Source organism: Glycine soja, chromosome 10 (assembly GCF_004193775.1).
Source record: "Glycine soja cultivar W05 chromosome 10, ASM419377v2, whole genome shotgun sequence".
NCBI classification, from domain to species: domain Eukaryota; kingdom Viridiplantae; phylum Streptophyta; class Magnoliopsida; order Fabales; family Fabaceae; genus Glycine; species Glycine soja.
Window position 1 is genome coordinate 34,773,850 of NC_041011.1, and position 16,508 is coordinate 34,790,357.

At 38.6% G+C, this 16,508-nt stretch overlaps 1 protein-coding gene across 1 annotated transcript; it reads right to left on the minus strand.

Moving 5' to 3' along the window:
• Positions 1 to 8,385: 8,385 nt before the first annotated feature.
• LOC114371674 lies at positions 8,386 to 8,910 on the minus strand. Its single transcript, XM_028329038.1, has one exon. It carries the CDS (start codon positions 8,908 to 8,910, stop codon positions 8,386 to 8,388), a length of 525 nt encoding a protein of 174 aa, XP_028184839.1.
• Positions 8,911 to 16,508: the final 7,598 nt, after the last annotated feature.

The following is a 16,508-nucleotide window of genomic DNA, read 5'->3' on the forward strand; positions in this document are numbered from 1 at the left end:
GGCTCATCTTGGTGGTGAAGCTCCTTCTTCCATGGCTTATTCCCTAGTGGATGGAGCCTCCTCTCACCTCTTCTCCTTTGTCTTCCGCTACATCTCCATGGTGGAAAATCATCATTAAAGGACCTCATTGAAGCTCAAAGATCCAGCCTCCATAGAAGCCCCACAAGCAAGCTTCCATCAGTGAACTTGAGAGTTGGCAATTGAAATTATTGAAATGTTACGTAGTTATCTCACGTATTGTGGTTGGTCCATTCTAAACATTGTCATTGATCTAACTTAGTGTAGTTAGTTTACTTTTGCTTGAGGACAAGTAAAGCTTTAAATTTGGGGGAGTTTGATAACTGTGATACATAGGTATGATTTGTAATTAAGTTATAAAAAAAGTGTCAGATTTTCCCTCTTTTATTGCTTCTTTTTGTGTGAATAATTAAGATTTTGGCACCATTTGAATTTGTGCCCAGTAGGTGCTTAAATTGGTTAAGTTATATTGTTTTGGTGATGTATTTGTTGCAGAAACACATAATAAAGCTTGAAAGAGAAGTTGAAAGTCTGGAGACTCTCGCTCAGCACCCCACATGCGGCCAACACGACACAATCACTCAACAGACAACACTCGCTTAGTGCGAAGTCACATGTAAAGTCTGATATCATTTGAAGGTGTGTTTAGCGTGAGTCGCGAAAAATAACAAAATGGAGTTGCATTTTAAAGGAGAAAAAGAAAAGTGGGAGGGAGATTATTGAGTTTTCCCTGTGGTGGTATTCCTTGGTTGGTTGTAGGGATGTTTTTAGGGGCATTCCAAACAAGGTGGATGCAAGTCATTCACTGTCATTGATCGTGGTCGAAGGAGAAGTTTTCCATCATCCCACGGTAGGCGGCAAATGTTTTTACTGGATTTGTCCAAACCTTCTCATGGAAGCATTCCTCCGTGAGCTCATCCACAAACGATGGTTCAGTGTATCTGCTAATGCACTCTGACACTTAAGTTAGAAACATTGAGGTAAGCATATATCATAATATAGGTTGGAAATCAATTGATTTACGTGAACTGTGATGATCTCTTGATCTCTTTTATAGAGGTCCATTTGAATTCATAAAATTTCAAATTTTCTTCCAAGATAATGTAATTAAATAAGAAAAAATATGACTTTATATTATCTCTCCTCTAAGATAATAGATGGGAAGTTGAGATAAAATGTTCAGCATTTCCTTCCTAAAAAAATATGATCCTGGAGCTAGTTCATAGTCATTTAAAATGTTCATTAATTTCTTTTTTGCTAAAAATTTTAAAAATAAAGTAGTTCATATTCATTTTGGCCCGTGCCTGAAAGAAATATAATATTTTTTGTATCAGGTGTTCCTTTCATACGAAAAGCAGGGAAGGCCCTAAATTATAGAAAGGCAAGAGATATTGTTTCAATTCTAATATTTTTCTCTGGTGTTATTTTAAAGTGAATGTTACTATAACTTTTGACATCCGGGTCACTGGGTGTTCTCTCTTTAACATGGATTTTTTCATTCGTCTTTTGTTGTTTGATCTCTACATCAATCTTGAAAGTGAAATTAAGTGTAGCTAAATACAGTAAACAATTTCTTCAAAGGGTTTTTGTGAAATTTTTTATTCATGAGATCATATTGGGGCTCGGGATTGTTGTGAACAACACTCTTATTTATGTGGAGTGAATTTGCATCTCACATTTTGCATCCTTTTTTGGTTATACTCATTAGAAGAATATTGCATCAGTTTGAAACTTAACATTGATGGCACTGAACCCTCCAAGCAATTCATGTTTCTTTGCATGATCTATTAATTAACGGAGGTTTATGTAACTACTCCTTTAATCCATTCTCTATATATCTCATCTTTTACTTGGATTTATTAATTCATCCTAGTAAAGATCACTGTTAGGGTTTTTGCTGGGGTGTCTCATTTCTTGCTTACTAGTTTTCATAATTGAAAGAATAAAAGGAAGCAGCCCTGAAGTATGATTATCTAACAGTTAATTGTTTAGTTTTTGCTCATATTATTCCGATAATCTTGATTTGCTCTTAAGTTTCCTTTTGCTCGTATTCTAGATCTGCGTAAGTTTTACCCTATGTTTGATAATGAGAAAAGAAAATGGGGAAAAATGAAAATTCTGAAATTTAAATTAGAGAGAAAGTGAAAAGAAAGAAAAGTTTTAACTTTTATTAGTTGAAGTCAAATTTTATTTTAATTTTTTTCATTTATCTCTTTAACCAAACAAAAAAATATATCGTTATACATATTTTCTTTCTTTTAAATTTTATTTTCTTTTATTTTCATTCCTTTTAAATAGACACTTACATAAACTAGTCAATAAACTAGTCACTAGTGTATTCTACCACTCAGGAAAATGATGTCCGCCTGTTCGATTAAATGTCCATCATATACTCTTAGAATTGTAAAATTTTAATATCATGATATTTGTTATGTCTTGCTTTATTTCTATTGGACTCGCTTTATAATCTTGTTATTTACTAATTAAGATACTGCTTTTGTTATTATATAAATCAGTCTACATTCATTGTTCTTTTGATCTAGTTCAATTGGTTCGCACGGACACTCAATATGATGGTTTTTTTTTATCAAAAGGGATATATTTTTTCGTTAATTTTCAATCGGAAGTAAGTAGGTGTTACGATTTTTGAGTAAAAAGTCGTAACACATATTATGATTTTTTATTTTTTTTAACTGAAGTTATAAAATTATTTACGACTTCAATTAAAAAAAAAATTATGACTTTGAAGTCGTAGGAATTTTTTTTTGTTTACAATTTTAAATTTGTAAAACCTTTTTTTTTGTTTTACGACTTTAAATTCATAAAACTTTTTTTTTACAACTTTAAAGTTGTAAACCACTTTTTTTTTCTTTTTTTAATGTATAAGTTTTTTTTTCAAATTTATAATTTTTTTATAGTTTTATTTTATATGTTATTAATTTATTTTAATATTTTATTATTTAAAATATGTTATATATTTTTAATATTGTTTTATTTAAATGTTTTTGTTTATTTAAAATTTAGATAATCTATTAATAAAAATACATAATAAAATTAAAAATAACATTATTAATACATTAATATAAAACGCAAAATACAAATGAAAGAAAAACATAAAAAGTACAAGTTAGATTAGTCATGTACTTGTTTATATGGACAGTTAGTACGATTATGTCATTTACTTCTACATAATGAACATTTCTTAGGCCTATTTGAAATTGTTTCGTCCATCTCATTATATATTCGAGTAGTGGCCGGCATGCCTAATGTCTGTCATCATTTCGAAGAATCAGGCATAAAATGTGGACCTAAATATTAAAACCATGTGTCTTCACTTCCAAGGGAATGAAAGTGATGTTGATAAACTTTAATGTGTCTCAAGGATGTCAAACCAGTAGGGTTCTCATCATATACGTCTCAATAATCATTTTAAGTCTCTTCTACCTCAAATGTTTTTTACAACCCCTCACAAATGTTTTGTCACCACTTTCAACACTCCACCATCTGCATATAATCTACCACCGTCGACTTCTTGTTACATCTTTGCCCACTCAAATGCGTGACATGGGTCATGAAGATGAGGAGGAGGATGATGATGATAATAACAATAACGATGATGATGATGGTGGTGGTGGTGGTGATGATGATGACAACGATGGTGATCATGTTCCTCAACAACAACATACAATTACACCTGAGGACACTACTAAAAAAAAGGCTTTCAACATCGCTTCATTAACATCGGTTATTTCAGAAACCGATGTTAACGAAAGTGCGGTGGCATTTTTGTAATTAAATGGAGTTACTTAACATCGGTTTTAGCAAAACCGATGTTAACTACTTCATGTTAACATCGGTTATTTAAAAAACCGATGTTAACATCATGTTAAGATGAATATGGTAACATCGATTTTGGAAAAACCGATGTTAACTTCATAGTGTTAACATCGGTTTTGTCAAAACCGATGTTAAGGAGTTGATGTTAACATCGGTTTTTTAAAAAACTGATGTTACCTTGTTGAAGTTAACATCGATTTTTACAAAACCGATGTTAACAGATTCATCCTAACATCGGTTATCCTTAAAAAAACCGATGTTGATGTTGTTATGTTAATATGTTAAAACGTGTTGAAATTTCACAACTCGCGCGCTCGAAAACCCTGCTGCACTCTCTCTTCTCTTTCTCCTCCCACCCGAAATCTGCCGGAAACCGCTCAGTCGACACCCACATTCATTTCAATACTGTCGGAAACCGCTCGCTGGAACCCACAGAACCTCCTATCGAAGAAAAGTCGAAGAAAACCATGCATTGCTGTTGGAACTGTGGGTCGAAGAAAACCCTAGACTGCTCTTGGAACAGTCGTGGGTGCTCAAAGCTCAAAGCTTTCTACACTGCCAGCTAACAAGGTATGAGCTCTACCTTAGTTTGTTGCTCTTCTTATTAAGTTCTTAATCAGTGCAGTGGCATTGTCCGAAGGTTCTTATCAAATTATTGGGTCATTTTGTCCACTTGGCTAACCATATAAAAGTATCAATAAGAATTGTAATGTGGGGTTTCATTTTGTTGTGGCAGTTGATTGTGCTTTACGTGGTTTTCAAGCTTGACGAGAGTTACACGCCGAGCAAAGTTTCCATCCTTGCCGGTGATGGTTTTCACAACTTGAAGGTAAATTTTTATTTTATTGGTTTGGGTTTGATTTGGATGATTATGCTTAATTATTTGGTGTTGACTTTGGGAACATTTTTAGGAGATTAAGACCGTGGAACTCGTGAAGCCAACTGGGTGGGTATATCTATCCTTGTCTGGAGCTGATCCTAGGTAAGTACAGTGTTCTTTCTGTATCCAGTTTTTGTTTGTTTAAGTTTGTATCCAGTTTTTGTTGTTTGGAGGCATGGATTTTTGTTGCTTTGATAGGAGGTGAAGGACAATAATTGTGAGATTGTTGTCCGTATTTGTGTTAACATGTTTGATAATGAATATACATCACGGATTAGATTCTTATTGAGCTTAATAAAGAACCATGATTACTGGTTGTTAACACTTATTATGTTTGTTATTTTCTGATAGGGAATAGTTCTGATTTGTGGATGACATTCTATTATAGTTTTTTTTTATCAGCCAAAATATATTATATTATAAATGAATGAAAGTACCAGAGGTACTATAATTACAATATTAGTGCTAGGTATGCTGCTGGATCCACTAGTGTGAAGATCCAGATTGCAGACCTGATATATTGCTACAGTGAAATACCCATCTTTTCTATCCTATATACAAAAAGCTACTGGTAGATTACTAGACTAGTAGGTATATGAGTCAACAAAATCTTTCTCAAACCCTCTAAGCCATGACCAGATTAGAAATATTGCATCTTCCATCAGCTTGCTTCCATCAAAAGGTTCATTTAGGAAGACATTTCGATTTATGTGCTGCCAAATAGACAAAGATAAGGCCACCCACCAGCACTTCCATCTAGAATACTGCTTTCCACCATTTATGCCAATTGTTTGCTGCATGAAATGTTGTCTTGGATTAATAGAAAAAGCTCCCCTGGTTTGAATCCAGGAGAGGGATTCCCACCATAAGGGTTGTGTCTTTGGGCAATCAAAAAATAGGTGAGAGGCTTCCTCCTCCTTACTTCTGCATAAAGGACAGATTGTGTCATTCATCTGGATTTGTCTTCTTCTCAGATTAGCTTTGGTTGGTAGCCTGTCTTTGATCAATCTCCATGCAAAAATTTAAGCTTTTGCTGGGATTTTTAGCTTCCATAGATCCTCTAGTGCCTCATCCAGGGTGTCCCCTACTGTGGCTTCTTGCAGCAGGTAATATGCGCTTTTAGTAGAGTATTGTCCTGTAGTTTCTGGTTTCCATATCCAACAATCAGTGATCTGATTTTGGATTTGTATCTGTGATATGTCATCCATAAATCTGACAGCTGCATCTACTTCATTGTCAAATAGGGGTCTTCTCCACACAAGATTCCATTCCCAACTTGTTTCGGTTTGTCTCCCCGCTTGCTGAATGAGTCTTTTCTGTTGGCAGGAGGCTTGATACAACCTGGGATATTTCCTCATTAATGCTTCTCCTCCTCGTACCCATCTGTCCTCCCAAAGTCTAAATTCATCCCCCACAACCCAGCTTCCATTCTGTTTCAGTTTGCAACACAGTATTCATCTTTTGTTCATGTATCATCGACTGTAAGTCCTTCCACCATATTGATGCCTTGGGGGCTCTTTTTCCTTCAGCTAATGCTCTCCACCCTCCATATTTTGAATCCAGAATTTTAGCCCATATTTCTGAATTTTCCTGCATCAAATTCCACCACCACTTTCCCAGCAATGCTTTGTTGAACAGGCTGATGTCTTTTATTTCCAGTCCACCCTTTTGTTTTGGGAGACAAATTGTGTCCCATTTGACCCATCCAATTTTCTTCTGATCAAGGCCACCACCCCATAGGAACCTCCTCTGGATTTGGATCAGTTTTTCCGCTACCCTATTAGGAATTCTGAAAAAAAAAAAAAAGAGATAGAAAATAGGAATAGAGGTTAGAGTTGCTTTTATGAGGGTCACTCTTCCCCCATAAGATAGATGTCTCTGCTTCCACCTAGACAATTTAGATTCAGTCTTTCTTAGGATTGGATCCCATAACCCACAGCGCCTTGGATTAGCCCCGATTGGTATTCCCAAATAAGAGAAAGGCAGAGGCATGATTCTGCAATTCAGATAACCGGCAGCCTGCAATTTCCATTGTTCAGATTGGCCCAACACCCCAAAGCTGCTCTTCCCATAATTTATTTTAAGTCCTGATGACAATTCAAAAGCCCTCAAAATCAATTTGATAGTCTTGACATTTTTCATAGTAGCCTCCCCAAAGAACATAGTTTCTTGAAAAGAGGTGCCATCCAAAACTGGTCTGCTGCTCATAGTTTCTTGAAATCTCTTCTGGAAAAAGCTATAAACTTCGATGGGAGTTAATCAGCATGTGAAAATATCGAGATATCTGACCCCCTCCTTAATCCAACGCGATCTCGCCTTCTGCCTCATTAAAGACTCGTGAGCTTGGGCTGGTGACCAAAGATCTTGCTGCAGCTTCTTCCTTTTCATATTTTCTTGGGAAGTCAGCTGCCTGTGTTCAGCTTCAGATTCAAGCTTGTTAAGCTCAGCTTCTAACTTCTGGACCCTTTTAACAATGCATCGCTTCATGTGCATCTTCAACACACACACAAACACACACACGCACATACACAGCCACACATCCACACATCCACACACCCACACACACACAGAAACCCACACACACACACAGAAACCCACACACACACACAGAAACACACACACACACACACACACAGAAACACACACACACACAACCACACACACAGAAACAAACACACACACACACACATAAACACACACACACACATACACACAAACACGCACACACAGACACACACACACACACAGAAACACACACACACACACACACACACACACAAACACACACACACAGAAACACGCACACAGACACACACACGCACACACACACACACACACACACACCACACACACACCACACACACCACACACACACACACACACACACACCACACACACACACACACACACACACACACACAAAAACACACACACAAACACACACACACACACACACACAAAAACACACACACACACACACACACACACACACACACACACACACACACACACACACACACACACACACACACACACACACACACACACACACACACACACACACACACACACACACACACACACACACACACACACACACACACACACACACACACACACACACACACACACACACACACACACACACACACACACACACACACACACACACACACACACACACACACACACACACACACACACACACACACACACACACACACACACACACACACACACACACACACACACACACACACACACACACACACACACACACACACACACACACACACACACACACACACACACACACACACACACACACACACACACACACACACACACACACACACACACACACACACACACACACACACACACACACACACACACACACACACACACAGGGTTTCTGTGCGATAGAAGCATTACAAATTAGAGAGCACATTACTCGTACATAACTAAATATTATAAACTGTTCAATTTAAGCTTTGATAGGAACCCAAGAAACAATTCTAGAAATCGAGTGTTATTCCACTATGAGGAGCTCATACCTCTTACAAGGAAAAAAGCTGACAACAGTCCTGAGCCTAGCTCTCTATACACACTCAACAATTTTCTGCGTACTCTCCACACTAGTCTCAATATTAGAGCTCACAAAGGAATTGCCTTTGGATGGTAGAGATCCTACTAATGACAGCTAAAGGGACCCTGAAAAAAGACATATAAAACAGAGGTAATGTTGTTAAAATAGCATTAATAAGAGTGGTTCTACCAGCTATGGAGATATATCTCTGGTTCCATTTGCTCAGCTTAGCCTCAAACTTGCTTATAATTGGATCCCAGACCACCCTTCTTCTTGGATTAACACCAATTGGAATTCCTAAGTAACAGAAAGGAAGCTGTAACAGTGCACAGTTAAGGTAGACAGCAGCAGAATTGCACCATTCCTTAGGTTGACCTATAGCACCAAACTGACTCTTTGCGAAATTAATTCTCAATCCAGAGACCATCTCAAATCTTTTGAGAATGACCTTCACAGCTCTGACATTCTCCATGGAAGCTTCTCCAAAGAACACAGTATCATCAGCATACTGCAGAACATCCACAGGAACCTTGTTCTTCCCCACCAGGAGGCTTCTGAAGCAGTTTTGAGATACTGCTTCCCTCATTAGCCCTGTCAGTCCTTCAGCCACTAAGTTAAAGAGTAATGGAGCCAAAGGGTCTCCTTGTCTCAACCCTCATGATACACACAGACCCTCATGATACACACACACATATACCCAACTACAATAATAAAGCATAAGCACCCTTGAAACCCAGCATTTGAAATTAGTTACATAAACAACTGTTGATGTCTATATTTGTCTGTAATTGAATTTGACCTTTTGTATGTTCTTGTATGTGATCAATGTAATTTGCTATATAAACAATTGTTGTTCATGGTGAGTGAACCTTAGATTCCCGTTTGAGACTGAATGCAATAATTCTTGCGGACAGTTTGCATTAGTCATTGTATTTAGTCTTGAATTGTCTGTTTGGACAGTTTGGGGAGACTGGTATTTTTATGTTACATTCATTCATGATGGTTATTATTATTTTCATTAATTTGATTAAATTTTGGTTCAATGCATTTCAAGTTGTTCTCCGAGTGCATACTTGATTATCGGGAAATTCATTTGACCCATGTCATGTCGTGTACTTGGAGACCAATGCGAAATGCTGCCGAAATTTAGTCAAATTTTTGTAAATAATGGTAACCCTGACGTTTGAAGCTAACATAAAAGACAGTTTTCCTAAATGGGATAGGGCCACACCTATAAATAAAAAAGTGAGATTTTCATGCATGGAATTGCTTAGATGGATCGAAGTTGGATGAATGAAAGTCGCATGAGCCCAGAATATGAGGATGGCATCGAACAGTTCTTGCAATTTGCGTTAGAAAGAGGCCGACCAAATGAAGAAGGAAAATATTATTGTCCTTGCATCAACTGTTTGAATGGAAGACGACAATTACTCGATGACATACGGGACCATCTATTGTGTGATGGGATTAAGAAGAATTACACGACGTGGATATGGCATGGTGAAGTCACAGACATGCATAGTGGGTTCCAAGCTGAACCGTTTGATGTAGAAATGGGAGATCGATTAGAGGAAATGATTCGTGACCTTGGACAAGAGTCTTTCCAGCAAGCACATGCCCCTATGTATGAAGGATTGCAGAATGAAGCCTTTGTATGCAGGGTGCAAGAATTCCTTAACCCTGTTGTCTGTTGTGTTAAGTCTGGTTAATGTCAAGGCCAGGTATGGGTGGAGTAACAAAAGTTTCACCTCACTGCTTGAGGTAGTGCACAATCTGCTTCTAGAGGACAACACATTGCCTAAAAGTTACTATAAGGCAAAAAAGATATTGTGTCCGATGAGTATGGAGTATCAGAAGATTCATGCTTGCCCCAATGATTGCATACTGTACAGGCATGAATTCCAAGAAATGTCCAAATGCCCTATCTATGGGACTTCATGGTACAAAGTGAAGGATGAAGAAGAAAGTAGTTCTGATGACAACTCCAACAAGGGACCCCAACAAAGGTTTTGTGGTATCTTCCAATCATTCCAAGGTTTAAGCGTCTTTTTTCTAATGAGGATGACGCAAAAGACCTTACATGGCATGCAAATGGAAGGGTTTCTGATGGAATGGTTCGTCATCTGGCTAATTGCTCGCAGTGGAAGAAGATTGATGGTTTGTATCCAGATTTTGGGAAAGAGCCAAGAAATCTTAGACTTGGACTAGCCAGTGATGGAATGAATCCATATGGCACTTTAAGCACTCAACACAGTTCATGGCCAGTTCTGCTAGTAATTTACAATTTGCCTCCTTGGTTCTGCATGAAGCGAAAATACATGATGTTGTCTATGATGATATCGGGCCCAAGACAGCCAGGAAATGAATTTGATGTGTATCTAAGTCCGTTAGTTGAAGATCTGATAAAGTTGTGGGACGAGGGGGTTGTAGTGTTTGATGCGTTTCGCAATGAAACCTTCGAAATGCGTGCAATGCTTTTTTGTACCATTAATGACTTTCCAGCATATGGGAATCTCAGCGGTTACAGTGTTAAGGGCCATCATGCATGCCCCATCTGTGAAGAAAACACAAGTTACATACAACTTAAACATGGCAGAAAAATAGTGTACAGTAGGCATCGCCGCTTTCTAACACCCAATCATCCTTACAGACGACTAAAAAAAGCTTTTAATGGAAGTCAAGAGCATGATATTGCGCCGATACCGTTGACTGGTGAGCAGGTATATTAGTGGGTTCGACACCTGAATACTGTATTTGGGAAGACCCAAAAGAAGGATAAAAGTCAGAGTTGCATATGGAAGAAGAGGTTCGTTTTCTTTTATCTTCCGTACTGGTGTGATCTTGGTGTTAGGCATTGTATTGATGTTATGCATGTGGAGAAAAATTTTTGTGACAGTGTGATTGGGACGCTCCTTAACATTCAAGGCAAGACGAAGGATGGCTTGAATACCCGTCAAGATCTAGCTGATATGGGTATATGACCACAGTTGCATCCAAGGTCTGATGGGAAGAAAATTTACTTGCCCCCAGCCTGCCATACTTTGTCCAAGAAGGAGAAGATAAGTTTTTGTCAGTGTCTTCGTCGGGTGAAGGTTCCACAAGGATAGTCTTCAAATATTAAGAGCCTTGTGCAATTGAAGGAGCTTAAGCTTGTAGGGTTAAAGTTTCACGATTGTCACGTGCTCATGCAACAATTGTTAGCCGTGACTATACAAGACATCTTGCCAAACAAAGTCAGGTTAGCGATAACTCACCTGTGCTTTTTCTTCCATGCTATATGTAGCAAAGTCATTGATCCAGTCATGTTTGATGAGTTGGAAAATGAGTCCGCAATTATACTGTGTCAGTTGGAGATGTATTTTCCCCCTGCTTTCTTTGACATCATGATTCACTTGATTGTGCATCTGGTCAGAGAAATCAAATGTTGTGGTCCTATTTATCTATGGTGGATGTACCCGGTTGAGCGATACATGAAGATCTTAAAAGGGTATACAAAGAATCTATATCGTCTAGAAGCATCTATTGTTGAGAGGTACATTGCAGAAGAAGCCATTGAATTTTGTTCAGAATACTTAGAGAAGGCTAAACCTGTTGGCCTTCCTGAGTCTCAGCATGATGACAGAGTGGGTGGTAAGGGTTCAAGAGGACTGCATGTGATCACTCCAAGTGTAGAAGATTTGTTACATGCTCACTTGTATGTCTTGAACAACAGTCATGAAGTTTTTCCATACATAGTTAAGCATGAAGCTTTAGTCAAACAGAATAATCCGAAAATGTCAAAGAATTGGGTGTTGAAAAAGCATAACAAGACTTTCTGTGATTGGTTTAAAGATACAATCTTTGCAGATGAGAATGCTTCAGAAACAATAAGAAAGCTAGGAGATGGGCCTAAAATAAATGTTATAACCTGGCAAGGATACGACATAAACAGGTATTCATTTTACGCAAAAGCACAAGATGACAAAAGTACAATGCAGAACAGCGGGGTCACCCTAAGGGCTGAATCTCAACACTTTGCAAGTGTCAATGACGCCAATCCTTGTGTAGCTTCCATCCCTTACTTTGGGTTCATTGATGAAATTTGGGAGCTTAACTATGTGAAATTTACGGTATGTGTTTTCAAATGTAAATGGCTTGACAGCAACACCGGTGTGCGCACCGATGATATAGGATTTACGCTGATAGACCTAAAGAAACTTGGTTACCACAATGACCCTTTCATCATGGCAGAACAAGCTAGACAAGTATTTTACGTGCAAGACCCTTGTGATGAAAGGTGGTGCGTGGTTCTGCAGGGCAAAACAGTTGGTGTTAATGTAGAAGATGATGATTCATACATGGACACCTATGTTAGTCCTTTGACCGCTCAAATCACTCGTAACATTGTCGAAGAAAAAGAAGCTGACGACATTTATGCTAATCGAAATGATCATGATGAAGGAGAATTGATTAACATCGTCTAATGTAATTTTCTGCAGAGACAGAGGTCACCAAAGCAAGTAAGTGACAGCTACATTTTTCTCTGATTGAGGCATCGGTTTTTTGTTTTAGATGGTATCCTTAGGACTTTATACAGCTCATGTTTGTCGCCAGCTTCATCATCCACCACCCTTTTCTTCTCTGTCTTCTCACGTTTATTGTTGTTAAACCCATATTTATGCTTTCTTCCCTTCATGTCTTGTTTTATCACAACTTTAGCCGAATCTCCTATCTTCAGCACAGTTGAATCTCCTGTCTTATTCTCCAATGACACACTTTGATGGCCTGTATCTTTTTTCTTCGTATGTTCTAGTGCTTCAGCTTCAGAATGCATAAAGCAATCAAAATTTTCCAGTGATCACCAAAGGCTTCTGCATCAACATTGACACTCTCCACCCTCTTTGGTTTATGCTTTTGTGCTGCATTACGTGCTTCCTCGTTATAAATCTCAGCTTTATTAGAGGTTGCACTAGAATGATCAGCACCAATCTGTGCTTATTCCTCGTATACCAGCTCAATATCTTTCCTTTCAACTTTTGTTTTGTAAATTACAGTGTAGTTTACAAAAGCAAAGGTGAAACGAAAGATATTGAGCTGGTAGAGGAGGAACAGGCACGGATTAGTGCTGATCCTTTTAGTGAGACCTCCAATAAATCTGAGAATTATAAGGAGGAAGCACGAAATGCAACACAGAAGCATAAACCAAAGAAGGTAGAGAGTGTCAACACTAATGCAAAAGTCTTTGGTGATCACTGGAAAATTCTGATTGCTCTATGCATTATGAAGCTGAACCACTAGAACATACGAAGAAAAGAGATACAGACCATCAAAGTGTGTCATTGGAGAATAAGACAGGAGATTCAACTATGCTGAAGATAGGAAATTCGGCTAAAGTTGTGATAAAAACGAGACATGAAGGGAAGAAGGCATAAATATGGGTTTAACAACAACAAACGTGAGAAGGTAGAGAAGAAAAGGGTGGTGGATGATGAAACTGTCTGTGAGAAATACGGCATCAGCAAGGAAAAGTGGGCCCAGTTTTGCCAGACTCGCAAAGACCCTTCTTGGGAGGTATGTTCCTTGCCATTTAAGTTGTTTTTCATATTAAACATGATGTTGTTATACTTCATTCTACCCATTTCAAACATTATTGTTTAATTTTTTCAGGATGTGCGCATGAAGGCACAGGCCATCCAGAAGCAGAATACTGCCCCCCACGTTTTGTCTCGTGGGGGTTATGATTATTTGGAGCAGAAGCTCCTGGCTGAGAAGACGAAGAAGAAGCTGGAGGAAGCTGCACAGTCATGAAGTGTTGATGGCGTCATCGACCCTCCATCCCCAGTCAGACGCCACGTGAAGTGGAAGATGGCCCGCACGAAGAAGACAAGGGAGATGACGACTGAGGCCGCAAAGGAAATCGCTGAGAAGATTGTAAGTCATTTTCAACTAACCATTACAATTATGTTTCAATATTTTGAGAATGCCATGTACCACTGTGTGTTTTCTGTGCAGGATTCGTTTGAGGAGCAGGCCACACAGGGATCGTTCGTCCCCCATGGACGTCAGGATGTTCTCGCCGCTGCTATTGAACGTCCAGAGCACCCTGGACGTGTCCGTGCTGCTGGAGTCAGTGTCACCATCAAGCAATACTTTGGATCGGCTCCACGAACGTCCCGCGGCGCTTCCTCCCTACCTTCTAACGAATTACAGTAGCTGACCCAGCAGATCAGGGACCAGCTAGAGGAGTCCATCATAGAGAAAGTGACGAGGCAGGTCATGGCATCCTTCAGCCAGCTTCAGTCGCAGAAGCAATCTCAGGGACTTGCAGTGCCTCCTGAGCCTCTGGTTAGTCCCTCCGGTCCTCGAGTGAGCACAAAGAGGAGTTATGTTGATCCCTCAGGAAACGATCCTGAGACGGGTGACTCTGACAGGTGCGGCTTGTACATAGAAACAGATCCTGCCCGCCTGGTTGCCATGGGGAGAGTTTATAAGGGATCCACTGTTGTTCATAACACTCCTTTGTCGCCTGGCCAAGTAAAGGTGAGTGTGGAGGAGATTACAGATGCAGATGCTCCAGTTCCTGTACCCACTGATGAGGTTTCCTTAGTGGGGCAGGCACTTCACACCTTCCTTTCTTGGCCGACACATCTGGTCAAGTCTTTATCACAGCAGGTACTTATTGTCCTTACTATATGTTTCTTCTTTTTAAATTAATTCATTAAGTGTGCCTCAAATTATGCTATTTAACTTTGTTTCATGAACAGGTAGCTGTGTCTTCGGAAAAACCACCTCCGAAGCCCTATCCGGAGGTCGATGATCCGCTTTATCTAATGACATTGACCATCCCAGAGCTTTTCTTGAGGCTTTATCAGGTTAGATGGGATGTCACCGTGTTCGGGGTCTTTAATCTAGATTTCCCCCTCTACATAAAGCACGAAGACCTCTCCGAAATCGCACACGGTGGTCAATGTCTCAGCATATCAGTGTTACAGTTGTGGATTATGTAAGTCTTTATATAAAAGGCTTTTAATTACCTAAGTTATGGCTTTCAATTCATAAATATTTAACTTTGACTTAACATAAACAGGCATCTCAGTGAAAGATGTATGCGAGTGGGGAATTCTGATATCTATGGATTCCTTGAGCCACAATCCATTCAGAGGTCTGGGCAATCGCAGTTTGAGTCTGAAAGTTACATAAAGAGTTGGATGCAGAGTTCACAATGCGATGTCTATCTTGGAGCCTACCTAAATGGGTAAGTCACAAAATAACTAAATTTAATTAATGTTTACTAATGTACTAACCCATTTTAGGTTCCACTACAGCGGACACTAACAGATGGTGGTCATCCTGCCCAAGGAACACCTAGTTGTCTGGTTTTGTTCATTGCATAACAGGCCAGACAACTACCTTAAAGGGATTATTAATAGGTTAGTGCTCTTTTCAATACATTTGCATTGTAATACCTCAACGTACAACACCAGTTTTTAATTGTTACTCATATGGAACAGTGCTATCAAGGGTCTTGATGATGCTCCACAGCCTAAATCAAAGGCTTCTGCTAGGTGGATTGTCGTCAAGGCACGTCATTTACATAAAACTTTCACTTATATATATTTCTTTGTGTCTGTACACTAGTTGTTTAATTAATATCCAAATTTCATTATGTATTTAGTGTAATAGACAAAAAGGAAGTACTGAGTGCGGCTACTATGTGATGCACTTGATGTCCACCATCATTTTAGGAACTTTTAGGAATAATTGGGAAGTAGTAAGTTTATTTCAAGCAAAATCGATTTATTTATAATTTGTATTACATTATTAACTTATTATGATTTATTTCATCATGCAATATTTTAACGATCCTAGACCATTGGAGCCAGAGAGATTAAAAGCATTGCAGATCCAGTGGACACAGTTTTATCTCCGAGTTAGAGATCAGGCCTAGGATTTAGGGACATTATCTTTAGCTTTAGTTTACTTTGGTTTAACATTTTTTACATTTTCTATGTAACATGAACATTGAATTCATTTGATGATTGTTCTTTATGATAAATCAATTATTTGAAGTTTATTATCATTAAAACTGCTTGAAAGCATGAAATTGCATTTGACAGGTACAATTTTGGGTTTACTGTAAAAACAGAAAGTATATATAAAAAAAATACATGAAAACAACATCGGTTATTAACAAAAACCGATGTT